Raw genomic sequence first — 15,871 nt, forward strand, 5'->3', positions numbered from 1 at the left:
GAGAGAAAACGTTTCTTTTGTTTTTAAAAATGTAATAAAAAAGGTATTTTTTCTAAATATTAAACATTCATAATTAGTAGAACAGTTTTATTAAATGGAAGACAATGAAAATGACAATAAAAATAATAAAAATATACAACTCCAACGTGTCCATTCTATTTTAATTTTTTATATTTTCAATTAATAAATTTTAATATGTGCACTTCCAAGAAAAATCTTAAATTTCTCGTATTTCTAATAAATCTTAAATTTACTCCGAGTTAAATGTTTGAATAATAATTTTTGGGCAAAAAAACAAACTATTTTTATATAAGTTGGTTTTGGTTCATTTTAGTTTCTATATTTTTAAAATATTCATTTTGACCTCTACACTTTCAACTTTGGTTCATTTTAATCCTTATATTTTCAGATAGGTTAAATTATATAAAATATTCATAAACTTTGTACTTTTGTGTAAAAAATGTCTTTAAACTTTCAAAAGTTTCAAAAATACCCTTAAACACCCAAAATGAGTTAAAAAAAACCAGTGTTACTTTTAGATGGAAACCGTTAATGTCAAAAATAACCTTAAACTTTCAAAAGTTTCAAAAACACCCTTAAACTTTAAAAAAGTTTAAAAAAAATATTTTTACTGTTATATAAATAGAAAGGGTTAATATTGTCATATTTCTCTATTTTCCATCTATTTTCCTCTCTCCTCTATTCAATACCCTCTTACTCTCCTTTTTGTTAATTCTTTGACATTTGTTTATATAAAATAAATAAATACTGAGTGTACACTTTTTTTTTTAAAGGAATACAACTGCACACTTTAGTTATGTATAAGGACTACATTAAAAAGAAGGGGAATTTTCAAAAAAATAATAAAATAAGAGAAACTATTTACACAAAATAGCAAAATTCAATCTTCTTTGATAGAGGTTTATAGAAGTCGATAAAATTCCATCAGTATTTATTGGTAAAAGAAACTTGTAGAAGTTTATCATTGATACTATGTGATATACACTGATAGACGATGTTAATAGAAGTCTATCAGTATTTTGTTACTATTTCTGTAAATAATTTGACATTTTTTCTATCTATAAAATTTTTCCTAAAAGGAAAGAGAATAAAGAAATCACCAAAAAATTTTACGATTTAATATTTTACAAAGTTGTAATTAGTAGTTGAGTGTGTGTTAACGACCAAATATATTTTTTTTCATTTCAATATTTATCGTATTAATATGTTTTAATAAGAGATTTTGATTTTGTAATTTTGTGAGAATTTATGTTTTATCGTAAAATTTTGAATTTATTTAGGTTGTTGAGAAAATTAGTATAAGCTAATAATTGAAAATTTTAAAGTAAAATAAGAGTATTTTTATAAAAAAAAAAAATGAGGATATCTATATAGTTTTTATTAAAATTGTTTTTTCGAACTTAAGAAAACTTCAAACAAAATTGATCATCAGATTAACGGTAGGAGCACTTTTTAAATACTGTTTTAATTCTAAAGTTATTTGTACAACGAGGTATTAACGATTTCTGTTCATATACTAACAGTGAAGGTATTTATGAAATTTTTTTTAAGTTAAAAATATTTTTGAAACTTTTGAAAGTTTAAGAGATTTTTTAAAAAAAACTTTAATGGTTTCCATCCAAAACTAATAGCAAAGGTATTTTTTTTTAAACTCTTTTTGAACTTTTAAGGGTATTTTTTAGACATTTGAAAATTCAAGAGTATTTTTTTTTTTTACATAAAAGACAACGTTCGGGGGCATTTTTTATAATTTAGCCTGAATACTATTCTATTTTGGTCCCTTCATTTTCTTTTTTATTTTATTTTTAATGAATAAAAATGGTCGCTTTTTGATAGTGTAAGGTTAAAAGTTGAAAGTACAAGGATTAAAATGAACATTTTGAAATGAAAAATTGTCACACCCCACCCGTGCCCGCACTCCTAAGTCTGAGGAGAGGCATAAGGGACCATAGATACCACCCTTTTGTGATACCTATTGTCCAACTAAACCTCTTTACTACACTCAATAAACTTTAAGTCAAGGAGATAGCAGCAACTGATTAAGTAGGCCCATTTTATATTACAATAATGTAATGTTCATACAACTCCAAGACTTAATTAAAAGTTTACAACAACCATTCTTAAAACACTCCGGAAGTATAACTGTGGCTTGTGGCAGACATTGACCTTAGCAGCACCCTGGAACTCCTCACCTTCCGCTACCTGGGGGAAAAGACATAAAACATAGAAAACGTGAGCTACAAAGCTTAGTGAGTGGCAGTTTTAAACAAACATAACTTTGGTTTTAGAAATTCATCTTTGGGAAAGCAATTCCACAATCAACAACAATCACATAACAAAATGTAATCTCCCCAGCCTGTCAGCTTGACAACCCTGGCATGATTATGTATTTTCCCCGGGTATTCTCCGCGAATGACCCATGATGACCAACGTGGACACAAGCTCAATACCCTATAACCTATCGACTGCACACATGTCGACATTCTTTGTTAGCCATGTTTGGGTACGCTGACAATCCCAACCAGATATTCTGACAATTCTAGTCAAGCATCCCACCAAGCACGCTAACAATATCCTGGGTATGAATCCCATTTCCTAATGCAAATATACACGCATTGTGACAACAATACAAATCAAATATCCAGAAAAACATATTTCATGATCATGCCAATATTTCAAACACAACCTATATATATAATCACACATATATATAGAAATCAACCATTCAAACAATGGAATAACCACTCACCTTGATTGGTTAGGAACTTTCTTTTCCGAAGTTCCTTAGGTTCCCCTGGTTTCCCTTTTGAACCCTAAATTCTAGATTCAATTATCAACTTAGATTACTCATAGTTCCAGACCTTATTTTAAGATACTTCCTTCTGCAAACATGTTATAGCTTACCCTGAAATCTTAGTTCAGAACTCCTCGTGGTTTGGCCGGAATCATCAAAACATCAAATTGGCCCAAGCTTACCTGACAGCTTGACCTTTCTGTCTTTTCCTCACTCTCCAGCTCGATTCCTTGGAGTATCTTCTCCGGCAGCCCTACCATGAAAACTAGACTCACGTAGCTTTCAGGTGGATTTGGACTCACTCCAAACGCACGAATATTCTGGGAGATATCCTCATTCCAAGTTGATGCTACTTCTAGACCTTCCTATCCAACAGCATCTCTTCCTCTTGGAACTTCATGACCGACGCATGGTTTTTGCTACCAACGCATGCATTCTTCCATCAACGCATAGTTCCTCCAACTCGACCCTCATACGCTCTTCCTAATGTCCTTTGAAGAGAATTCTAGTTATGGTCTAAAGAGGTCCTTGGCCCTATTTATAGGCGTCCAAAATCTCTCCAAGGGCGACACCTTCTGCTTGGTCGCATGTCCAGGCGTCCTTTGTTCCCTAAGCCAACGCAACTCCTTGCCACATCAAGGTTGAAGTGTTAGCTTCTCCTTCAACCAACGCAACCTAATCAGTTTGCAAGCTCTTTGGTGCATCCACCTCATTTTCTTGAAGCCCAAGATTTCTCCCCAACAAGCCACATGTCTGATGATTTAGCATCACCATGGCACATTCCACACTCTTATGGTCGCAAGCCATCTTGGGCTATGCGTCAATCTAACCTCAAATGCGTCCATCTAACCACAAATGTGTCCATCCAACTTCATATGCATCCATCCAATTGACGTAACTTGGTCACATATGCTAGATGTTCGCAAGGCTCATCCTTGGCCGCATATCCTTCTCTTTCGCATGGCTTACCTTTTCCTTATGCGCTCAACTAGGATAATGACCAACACTCTTCTAACGCATATTATTAGCCTTGTCCTACGCATCCACATGCCTCAGATGTCCTTGGCACATAGCACATCACCAACGCATAACAACCCTTGAGTCAAGCTAGGTCCCAAATCAACACCTCATGGTACAGCTTACCATTGCCTAGGCTCTTGCTAATGCATCCCTTGTGACCAACGCATGTATATCCTTGTTTGCCAATATCCTTCGTCTCTTGTTCAAGACCAATGCAAACTAATCTCATAAGCCTTATGTACCGCCAGCCTTAGCAACGCAGAGACATTTCACCATGCGTCCACCATGGCTTGTCTCATCGCCTAGCTCGTCGTTTAGTAATACTGTCGCATATCATCCAACGCATAGCACCATCGCATAGCGCCTGCGCCTATCGTATAGCACATAGTCTACCGTACCGCTGTTGCTCATCGTGTAGCACATCATCGCTATCGTCTAGCACATCATCACTATCGCCTATCGCATCATCGCATAGCGCTCTCATTTAGCGCGACTCTCCGCATCGTCTAGCGTCGCACCGTTCTGCACGATCGCCTACCGCATCACTTAGCTCCACGCATTTGCTATACGATCGTCCAGTGCCTGCCTACATGATCACCTACCTCATCATGTAGCGTCATTCACTTACTATACGATTGCATACCCCATTGTGTAGCATTGCTCATTTGCTACACGATCGTCTACCTCATTGTGTAGCACTGCTTATTTACTACATGATCAACCAGCACGTGCAACTCCAACGCCCAACGCCCATGTCCGCGCAACTTGAGGTTGCCGCATGCTTTGCTAACCTCCCAAGACATTGGCTGCCGCATGTTTCGCTAACCTTTCAAGACATTGGCTGCCGCATGCTTTATCACATAACCTTTCCTCTCGGCCACACTTTAGCCTCTTTCAATACCCAAATAACCTCTCAAATTCTAATGGCCAATGCATAGCACAAGATTGTCTAATACTTGGCTATTTTTTTCTACCCTCCAACGCATAGTTCTAAATAATCTATTTCAAAGCTACTAAATAATCTATTTAAACACTTAGAATTTTCCTACTCTTTAACATAGGATTTAACTTATACTTAGTTAATCCCTTTTATTTCTTGCTTAACTAGGGAAAATGGAAATCCGGGTTTCACAAAAATCCTTAAGGTGCATATCGAGCATCACTTATTTTTGTGCATCCTATTAAGTTGTCCAATCATAACCTATCATGTGGCAATTTTTTTTATTTCTTTTTTGAAATATTTTAATTTTTTGTTGGTGTGAGTGATAAGAATGGGGTATAGATGCACCCAAATAATACCTAATTGAAAATAGATGAACCAAAGTTGGAAAATATAAGAACCAAAATGAACCGAAGATTAAAATTTAGGGATCAAAATGAAGTTTTTAAAAATAGAGGAACCAAAATGAATCAAAGCGAAAAGTATCAACATTGTAGTAGTATATTTAAACATAGGGCAAATATCAATTTATACCCATAAACTTTGGGGATTATATCAATTTAAACCTTAAACTTAGAATAGTATCAATTTAAACCTTAGACTTTGAGGGTTATTTATCAATTTAAACCTTGAACTTTGTGATTTGTATCAATTTAAACTCCAAACTAATAATTGGACCAATTTAAACCCCGATTATAAGTGTATCAATTTAAATCCTGAACTTTCATAAATTATTCCGTTTAAACTCTGAACTTTCATAAATATATCAACTTAAACACTAAACTTATCTAAATAAGACATAATGGGGGGTTTAAGTTGATACAATTATGAAAGTTTGGGGTTTAAGTTGATACACTTACAAAAGAATCGAGTTTAAATTGATACAATTCCCAAGGTTCTTAAATTGATACAATTATCAATTTAGGGTTTAAATTGATACAACATCTAAAGATTAGAGATATAAATTGATATTTGCTCTTTAAATATATTTAAATATATTTTAAAGATTAATAAATATTTTTGGAAAAAGATAAACAATAAAAGATTTGGGAAAAATGACATTTGAATATAAAGTATATGTTCCCAGTTCCCATCAACGATTTTTTTAAAAAAATAATGTTATTTTAACGATTATTAACAAAAATAAGGTTGGGTTGAAAGTATTGGCAAAAATAGGTTTTGAAATCGTGTATCCAGTACACGATAATCCCTTAATCGTGTACCCGGTATACGACTTCCTTTAGAGTCCGTGAAGTGGCAGTGACCTGGCGCGCAGACTTTTCACCTTCCTTCCTCTCTCACAGTCGCATTGTCGCCTCCTCCCCGACTGTCTCCAATCTTACTGTTTCCGCCATCCTACTTCGTCGTCGTGAGTCGATCTACCACCTGCCTTAGGTAAAAGTTTTATTTATTTATTTCCAAAGTTTGTACATTTGGGTTATCCTTTTGTTCCAATACATGAAATTTCTTTCATAGATCTATTATTTTGTTTTCATTTGGACTGATTTAAGTGCATGATTCATATTTTATTTGGGCTTATTTAAGTGTATGATTCATAGATTTTCATTTGGGCTAATTCATAGATCTATTTTTTTATTTGGACTTATTTATAAATCTATCTTTTTTTTAAATTTTATTTAAGACGATTTAAGAAAATATTTAGATTGTTTGAAATATTAATTTATTTAGATTTTCTTAAAAAGAAGGAACTCTTTTTAAGAAAATTTACAAAAGTTGAAAACTAAATGTTGTGACAAAAAAAAAAGGATTTAAAAGTTTGAAATATTATTTTTATGTAATGGAATTTTATTTGTTATGTAATATAATTTGAACTTCGTAGGTAATGAAACTCGGTCCTTTTAATCTTGTGCAACTATATCAACAAAATACCTATCATTCACAATCGATATGGGATAATTCTTCTACCATGGTTTTGGGTTGTCGGAGAAGGGAGACATCTGCACAACATACTATCCCATTTGATCCACGGATTACTCATTACGTTGAACAGGCTCAACATACTATCCCATTTAATCCACGAATTACTCATTACGTTGAACAGGCTGGTTTTCTTGGGATTGCACAAATTAGATTTATCTAACTTGATTGGCACCTCATTACTGCTTTAGTAGAGTGTTGGAGACCAGAAACCCACACATTTCACCTACCTTGTGGTGTACAATTACGTTGCAGGATGTTGCTATTCAGTTTGGGTTACAAGTGGACGGAGAACATTTGACGGGTTCAATACAATATGATTGGAAAGCTTTGTGATGAACTCTTGGGCATTCTACCAAATGATTTAAAAGGCGCAAGATTGAGTATCTCGTGGTTAGTGTCCCAATTTCCAAAATTGCCTCCCGATGTCGACAACATCAACATATGTAGGTATGCACGAGCATACATTATGCAGCTTATTGGAAGATTTTTGTTCGCTAACAAGTCAAACACTCTGGTACATCTTATGTTTCTCCCTCTACTATCTGATTCTTATGATAGATTTAAAATTATAGCACCACAAATCTAGCTATAGGCCCCAGGTCATCGTTCACTATGTGTCAGGTATTATTCATTTTTATATATTTATTTCATTATCATTTTAGGTAAGAATATAAGTTAATTATATTTTTTTATAATTTTAGATGGGATGGTGTATTAACTGTCTTTGAACAGTTAACAAATATGTTACTAGTATATTGACAAATAATTGATAGAAAATCAGGTAACAAATGTATATATAAATGAATATTTAAATTTTTTTAGGTGTATAGTTATCTTCTTTTTTTTTTTTTGTCACATTAATTGAACGTCAAACACACAAGATATTTGGTCTATCAGATTACTGTCATGATGGTCAAGACATCTGGTTGACCGTTAACCCTCTTATATGTTTCAATATAGTAGAGTGACATCATCCAGATTGTGTGTTGACACAATTTGGTCTGCGACAAATGGTATCTTCGTTGTGTTATACACTCTCAGCACTACGCAGATTGATTTAAGAGATAAGCACGACCAAAACTAGTGTCGATTTCACGCATAATATATACCCTAGTAGTGTGCACGTCATGATCGTTGTGCACAGGGAGAATTAACAAATGGACAGGCTGTGTCAGATAACTATTTTTCCTGGTACGATTCAATCATTAGACGATTTATCACACCTGACAGCGCTGTATGGTAAGAGATTTATAATCTTACATTTTCCAAATATATGATATGAATATTATTTAATATTAATTTTTTCATCGTATAGAATATTTTATCCCAGATGTATAACAATATTCAATATAGCACATCTTACCAGTGTTGGGTTTAATGTATAATCAAACATTAGTTAATGTAGAAAGTATTATTCAACAAACAAGACGACTCAATGTTATTGACACTGATCGAAGACATGTTCATCGTAGATGACAACGACAATAAGGCGAAACTAATTTAGAGGCACATGAAGACAATCCCTGTGGGTAAGCGCCAAGAGATCGTCTTTAAACTTCATGTAAACTTCTATTTTGAAATTAAATAACTAATTTTTCTTTTATCTATCTTTTTATTTGTAGAGACATACAACTTAGTCAAGTCAAAAATTTATTTTTAACATGAGTGTAGACTAATTAAGTTTTCATTGCATATTAAATATATAATTAAGTTTATTAATAAAGAAATTTGTTAGTTAAAAATTTAAAAAAAAGTCAAAATTGAGGAAAAAAAAACACATAAAGGTGGGTCCACGAGTTTGTCGTTGACCAATCCACCGACGCTAACATAGTGCTTACTTGGTAATGACTAGATTAAAGGTAATAGTGTACGGGTACACGATTATCATCCCAAATACAACCCTATTTTTGCCAATATTTTCCATTTCCACCTCTTTTTGAAAAATTTTCCTATCTAGCAAATTTTTTTTTTGTCATTAGTTTGAAAAACCACTATATTCCCCCATCAACTCTCATTATTTCAATCTATTATTTAATTATAAACAAACTTGATTGCATTCATCATCTTCCCCAGATCATTTCCTTCATCTTCATCACAAAAAAACTTGTGATCATATTCATCAATAATGGCGATTCTTCTGTCCAACTTTCTCTTCTCAATTCCAAAGCAACTCCACCACTCCAAACAATCCTCTTCTCAACTCCATTACTCAACCTCAAATTTTCAGTTCCAAGGCTTCAGATTAATCAATACAAGGAACACAGTGCAACAATCACAATGTCAAGTAGTTTCAAGAACCAGAGACTCATCCTCTTCCACAGAACTCGAAAGTCAAAGAAACATGGAAGAATTAGTCGTACCTGAAGCGAAAGTCGCTGATTCCTGGCGAGAAATCCACGGCAGCAACGATTGGACTGGATTACTGGATCCAATGAACGATCTCCTCCGCTCCGAGTTAATCAGATACGGCGAAATGGCACAATCTTGCTACGACGCCTTCGATTACGATCCGTTCTCAAAATACTGCGGAAGTTGCCGATTCAGTCGCGGCAAATTCTTCGAACGACTCGGAATGGAAAACGAAGGCTATGAAGTAACAAGGTACCTGTACGCAACATCAAACATCAACATGCCTAATTTCTTCAAGAAATCGCGATGGCCAAAGGTATGGAGCAAGAACGCGAACTGGATCGGATATGTAGCAGTATCGAACGAGGAGAAATCGAAAGAGCTAGGGCGGCGAGACATCGTGGTGGCGTGGAGAGGAACGGTGACGCGGTTGGAATGGATTGTGGATCTGATGGATTTTCTGAAACCTGTTGCGGCGGCGAAGATTCCTTGCTCTAATTTGGGAGTGAAGGTGGAATCAGGGTTTCTGGATCTGTATACGGAGAAGGAGGAAGGTTGTCGATACAGTAGATTTTCGGCGAGGGAGCAGGTGGTGGCGGAGGTGAAGCGGCTGTCGGAGAGATTTGGAGCGGAGGAGGAGATGAGTATTACGATCACTGGGCATAGTTTGGGAAGTGCTTTGGCGGTTGTGGGTGGTTTCGATGTTGCGGAAACCGGGTTGAACCGGTTGGGAAATGGGCGGGTTGTGCCGGTTTGTGTTTTCTCATTCTCGGGGCCCCGTGTTGGTAACGTCTCCTTCAAGGAACGCCTTCACGAATTGGGAGTTAAGGTATTATTATTATTATTATATGAAAAAGGAGTTAGTTTTTTTTATATTTTTTTTTATTAGAAATATCTAAAGAAAATAAAATCAAAATGAAAACAGGTATTGAGGGTGGTAAATATTCACGACATGGTTCCAAAAACACCAGGATTTTTATTCAACGAAAGCATACCTACGGCAGTGATGAAATTTGCGGAGGAATTACCGTGGAGTTATTCACACGTGGGGGTGGAGTTAAAATTGGATCACAAAAATTCACCATTTCTTAAACAAACCAACGACCCCGTTTGTGCCCATAATTTGGAAGCTCTTTTACATTTACTTGATGGGTAAGTTCCTCACATATTTATCTCTTCTTTTCTGGTATCCTAACAAAATTTATTTTCTCCTTACATTAAATTGATATTAAAAATCTCTAAAAATTTAGTCTTAATTTCAATTAAACTTCTATACTTTAAAAAATTCTATTCTTTTACACTTTAGTTTTAATTTTTTATTTTTTCCTTTAATAATGAATCACTCGATCATCCTTATTTTATCTAATTAATCTACTTAAGTAACAATATGAAATAGCATGTACTAAATCATTTTTTTTAATATATATATATATAGATATAAAGGCTTTATTTTTTGAAAGTCTAATTTTCTCAAAAAAAAAAAAATTCTAAATATAGCTACAATCATTTTGATTTAAATTTGTAATTTAACCAAATCCATATATATATATATATATATATATTAATATATATATATATATATATATATAATTCAAAGTTTTTAATTTTTTTTTTTAATGGAAGGGATTATTATTATTTAACTTTGTGAAATAAAAAATAACTTTAAACTAAAGATGAAGACCAATTTCAAAACTTGTTAAAAGTAAAATTAAACATCTTTTTAAGCAGATAAACAGTAAAATGATAGGAATCAAAGGATCAAAATAATTCAATATAATTTATGAAAGTTAGTGAGATTTTCGTAAACTAAAATAATAATTAAATAATTAAATAAAGCCACTATGTAATACATATTTACATATCGTGATTCTCCCTCGACCACCATTAAATAAATACAAATTGTACCATAAAAACAAAATAAATTTGAGTCTTGTTTTAGTTGTTTTTAGAATAAGTTACTTTTAGGTTCAATACAATTTTTGTCACTATACTTTACATTCGATATCATTTTCCTTTAGGTTCTAATCTAGTCTCTATACTTTTAATAAATTCTAATTCAAATTTTTAATTGAAAATATTTAATAATTTCCAATTATAAAAAGAATGAAAATAAATATTAAATAGAAAAAAAATAAAAATATAAGAACTAAAAATAATATTTTAAGTTTTTTTTGTAATATTTATAAACAAAAACAATATTATCTTTTAGGGAATGCAGTGTTTTGCTCACATTTTGAAATAGCTTGATTTGGACATTATACTATAAATTATAATATCACATAAAATCAAATTGGGATATGATTCTTTGTCACAACCGTGATTGACATTTTTTTATTATTCTTCTTCTTCTTATTATTATTACTATTACTATTATCACTATTATAATATTTGTTTTTTTTTTCTTATTATTATTAAATGAAAACGACCGTCATTGACCATTAATATGTTAAATGGAAGAAATCTATGTGGTAGTTGGCATTGGCAAAGATGTTTTAGATTGGTAATAGCTTTTGGGGAAAGTGTTTTTATATTAAAATTTTGATCTTATATAATTTTAGGCGTTTGTTTTCATTTATTCTTATGATTTTTATTTTAGTTTCAAGTTTTGGTTTTTTGATTAAATCAATACTTAAATCTAATTGGCTAATTAAAAAATAAATCACATCGTTATATTCCTTATGTTTCTTATTCAACACTAAATTTTAAAGGGACTTCTTTACCTATATGAAAAACTCCAATTCACATTACAACTTCTTAGAAAATGTGCCAACATCGTAATCATGAGGACGAGGTTGGAAGTTTGGCTAAATAATATAGACTAAATAATTAGAATACAATTGTCCACATCCCTCGTGAGGAAACCTCTTGGGAAATCCTCATTGGAAAAATGAGGAATGGGAGAGTGAGGGTAAAAAAATCATGTGAACTAAATCGAGAATATATTTCCTCTCTATTATGTTCTCCGTCCTCGTCCCTTTGCTTTTTTTTTTAAAAAAAACAAAGAGATTATTATATGATTAGAATTTCAAGTTTTATTATATGTGATGTACATAATTTGACATGTTTGAATCATCTGATTGAACATTTAACTTATATATCGATAATTAAATAATTTAATATGTCATATTATTTTTGTTTCTATGAATAAATTTAAGAAAATTCTCTTTAAATTGAAAGAGAAGCTATTTAATGGGGGCAAGAACTTGGAATCTAGGCATACCCGTAAACATCCCTATATATGTACCAATTTTATATTGGAGCCACTTTGTGATTGTAGCTATTAAAGCATATTTTAGAAATTTATTTATGGAGTTTGGAATAAAAATTGAAATAATTATAAAACGAAGTCTTCTCTCACTTAAATTTACGCAAGTGAAACAGGTACCACGAAAAGGGTGGTAGGTTTGTGTTAGCGAGCGGGAGAGATCCGGCACTGGTTAACAAAGGTTGTGATTTTCTAAAAGATCATTACTTAGTCCCACCAAATTGGAGGCAAGATGAAAATAAAGGTATGATAAGGAACAAGGATGGCCGTTGGATACAACCTGATAGATCAAAATTTGATGATCATCCTCAAGATGTACACCATCATCTTAAGCAATTAGGCTTAGCTTTTGACTCCTAATTTCTTAATTTGTACCTAACTAGTTAATTCAATTTCTATAGATAGGTAATCTGAAATAATAATAATATGTGTCTATTTTGTGGGTTAATGATTGAGTATTGTTAGTGGAATATATTGGACATTGTAGGAGAGTTATGATTCGATAACGTTTCTGTTTTTTTTGTTTCTTTTTGTTTCTAGTTTCTTGAAACAAAAGCATTTGATAACCTGTTTATGTTTCTTGTTTTTCATTCTTCAATAACTGGAATTGACATAATCATGTTTCTTGTTATTTTTTCTAATGCATAAATAAAAATATATTTGTTTCTATTTTTTACTAATAAAATGCATAATAAATATCTAAATGCAAATATAACATAAAAAATTTAGATATGCAATTTAAAAAAGGCTAAATTACAAGTGTCATTAAACAATATAGTTTTTAAATTTTCAAAAGCATTTAACATGTCTTCAAACTTTCAATTGCATCTAATGGATCCATTTGTTTTCAATTTTATCGCTAACAAATATAACAAAGTTTCGTTTGGTAATCATTTTGTTTTTTATTTTTTTCTTTAAAAATTAAGTCTATAGACGCTACTTCCACTTCTAAATTTCTTTTTTTGTTTTCTACTTTTTATATATGGTTTAAAAAACAAGGCCAAATTTTGAAAACTAAAAAAATAACTTTTAAAAAGTTGGTTACAAAACACTTTTGGTCCCTAAACTTTTATGCAAGTAACAATTTAGTTATTGAACTTTTGTTGTAACGATTTAGTCCTTGTACTCTTAATGTTGTAACAAATTAGTCACTGAACTTTAGTATGTAACAATTTAGTCCTTGTACTTTTAAATTCGTAACAATTTAGTCCCTAACGTAAACAAACTGTTGGGTTGATGCTCTAAATCTCGTAAGGTCATATAGTTTGTAATTGTAATGTAAAAACATTTTTTTTTTATGTAACAAAATATGTGATGCTTTATTTCAAAATTAGTTGCATTGACCACAAACTAATAAACTAACATCTAGGGTTATTTTGTAGCTTAACATGTATGTAGAGACATACGAATGGATCATGTTTAAGTGATATCCTAAATAGTCTGTAGTAGATAAATAAGGTCGGATACCTTATCATGGTGATACTACGAGTATGACCCGCTTTGTAGGTGTTACAATTGTTGTAAAGTACTACAAATGATATGATTCTGATCATTCATGTGGAGACATATGAGTGGGGATATTCTATACAAAGGAGTTTGTATAAGACCAGACCATGAAATGTTTAGTCTCATTATATAACGTTGTTCATAATAGAAGTTTGCATTTTACCAGGATGACCATAGGTAATATGACCTGAATTCTGAGTGAGTTGTGAACTCCTGCCAATGAGGGTCGTCCTTTGATTTGTATGGGTGAGAGTGACCAGATCGCCGACTCAACAAGCCTACCATTTTGGGGATTCGTCTAGTTGGGGAGCTGGGAACACAGCTACACAAGAAGAAATTCACTCCTTCCCCAATGTCAGGGCAAGTAAATAAATTGCTCCTTTAATGAATGATTCTAGGGCTTGAATAATATGGCACTGCACCCTCTCCTGGCCCCAGAGGGATTTGATTATAGTTGGACTATGATTTATTGTTCATTAGAGGGATCAGCGGTACTTAAGAAGTTAGATGTAACTCGTTTTTCCTATTTGTACTTACGAGCAAGTTGTGAAGTGTTATTGTACTGTTGATTGGTTATATCCAATCGACACAGAAATATATCTGTAGTGTGAAAAGTGCAGTTGTCAGTCTTGAAATATCCCAAATTGAAAGGAACCGTAAGCGGAAGCAAGATCGACCCAAATCCATTTTTCATTGAATGTAAATTTTACAGTAAATAAAGAACAAGATATACATTTATATAAATTACCACATGCTATTAAAAAGGTTTTAGAAACCTTACCTTTGAAGACTTCTTTTCAAGAATCCCTCGAACAGCACACGAACGTCTTGAAGACTTTCTTCAAGAAAACTTCAAACAAGAGCACGAACACTACCACAAAGGCTTCATTGGTATTCTCACGTAGAGAACCTAGAAGTGGTGGGCTCTGGCTATTTTGGATTGGGAAAATTTTAGTAGTAAGGAGGAAGGTTTAAAATTGTTCACCAACAACTCAAATAACTCACAAAATAGTTGTCTCTTTTCCTCACTATCAAAATCGATGATCAAAAGCCAGAAAAGGAAAACTTTCTTTTTAGAATGCCAAATATAGCAACTACCCACTTACGTGGGTGGAGAGAAAATAGGAGGAAGGGAGTTGTAACTCCCTTCCTTATTTTTTTAAAATAACATTTACTCTCTCTCTCTATATATATATATATAATAACACTTATCATATAATATATATATTAAATTATACGTTATATCAAATATAACATATAACCTATAGTTTCTTTTCTCTCTTATATGACATTTAATATAAATCACATTTATATTAAAATTAACAATTATGAATCCAATTCATATTAATAATATTTGAATCATATTCAAATATTTATTTCCTCTCACTAAAGCTATAATATATCAAATACATTATTATAATTATATGACATATAATTAAAATAACTTAATTATATCATATATAATTAAATCTCTCTACTAATTTGAACAATTCAAATTAATCCAAAAACTGATTCTCAATTAAACCTATTGAGCTACCAATGGGACCTCATGGACCTATAGCTTGAATCTCCAACGGTACATGAATAATTAATTAAACTATTTAGTCAAATTATTTACCATTCGTTAACTGTCGGGCACTCCATTAAAGACCGACAGTTGCACTCTTCGCACTATAGATATATTTCTATGTTCATTGGATATAATCAATCAGAAATATGAAGACCCTTCATAAATTGCTCGTAAATACAGTTAGGCCAAATTACCATTCTATCCCTATAGTTACATCTAACTTCTTAAGTACCACTGGTCCCTCTAATGAATAATAGATCATAGTCAAACTATGACTAAACCGTCTCGGGCTAGTAGAAGATGTGGCACCAGATTGTTCAAGTTCCGAAATCAGCCCCTAAGGGAGCAATTTATCTACTTATCCCTACCTCAGGGAAGGAATGAATTCCTTCTTGTGTAGCTATGTTCCCAGCTCCCCAAACAGATGAATCCCCAAAATGGTAGGCTTGTTGAGTCAGCGATCTG

The 15,871-nt window shown here is 32.4% G+C and overlaps 1 protein-coding gene and 1 long non-coding RNA gene across 3 annotated transcripts; one reads left to right on the forward strand and one right to left on the reverse strand.

The window, feature by feature from the left end:
* Positions 1-2,073: 2,073 nt before the first annotated feature.
* On the reverse strand, positions 2,074-9,458 carry LOC120085396. 2 transcript variants are annotated; one of them, XR_005483915.1, is made up of 3 exons: positions 9,322-9,458; positions 9,077-9,239; positions 2,074-2,223 (listed from the first exon to the last, which is right to left on the reverse strand). It is a non-coding gene; the product is annotated as an uncharacterized LOC120085396 (long non-coding RNA). The 2 variants fall into 2 exon arrangements; XR_005483914.1 differs by lacking the exon at positions 2,074-2,223 and adding an exon at positions 8,545-8,951.
* On the forward strand, positions 8,809-12,841 carry LOC120085395 (phospholipase A1-Igamma1, chloroplastic-like). Its single transcript, XM_039041349.1, has 3 exons — positions 8,809-9,894; positions 9,991-10,217; positions 12,447-12,841. The coding sequence occupies exons 1-3, from the start codon at positions 8,842-8,844 to the stop codon at positions 12,688-12,690; spliced, it is 1,524 nt and encodes a 507-aa protein (XP_038897277.1). The 5' UTR covers positions 8,809-8,841; the 3' UTR covers positions 12,691-12,841.
* Positions 12,842-15,871: the final 3,030 nt, after the last annotated feature.

This window comes from Benincasa hispida, chromosome 9 (assembly GCF_009727055.1).
Source record: "Benincasa hispida cultivar B227 chromosome 9, ASM972705v1, whole genome shotgun sequence".
NCBI lineage: Eukaryota > Viridiplantae > Streptophyta > Magnoliopsida > Cucurbitales > Cucurbitaceae > Benincasa > Benincasa hispida.

What these genes read in the sequence shown, in the direction of transcription:
- LOC120085395 (XM_039041349.1), top strand. Translation starts at nt 8,842, where the DNA reads ATGGCGATTCTTCTGTCCAACTTTCTCTTCTCAATTCCAAAGCAACTC. An exon ending in TTCACGAATTGGGAGTTAAG is followed by an intron (nt 9,895 to 9,990) that starts GTATTATTATTA and finishes AAATGAAAACAG; the next exon opens with GTATTGAGGGTGGTAAATAT. An exon ending in CTTTTACATTTACTTGATGG is followed by an intron (nt 10,218 to 12,446) that starts GTAAGTTCCTCA and finishes CAAGTGAAACAG; the next exon opens with GTACCACGAAAAGGGTGGTA.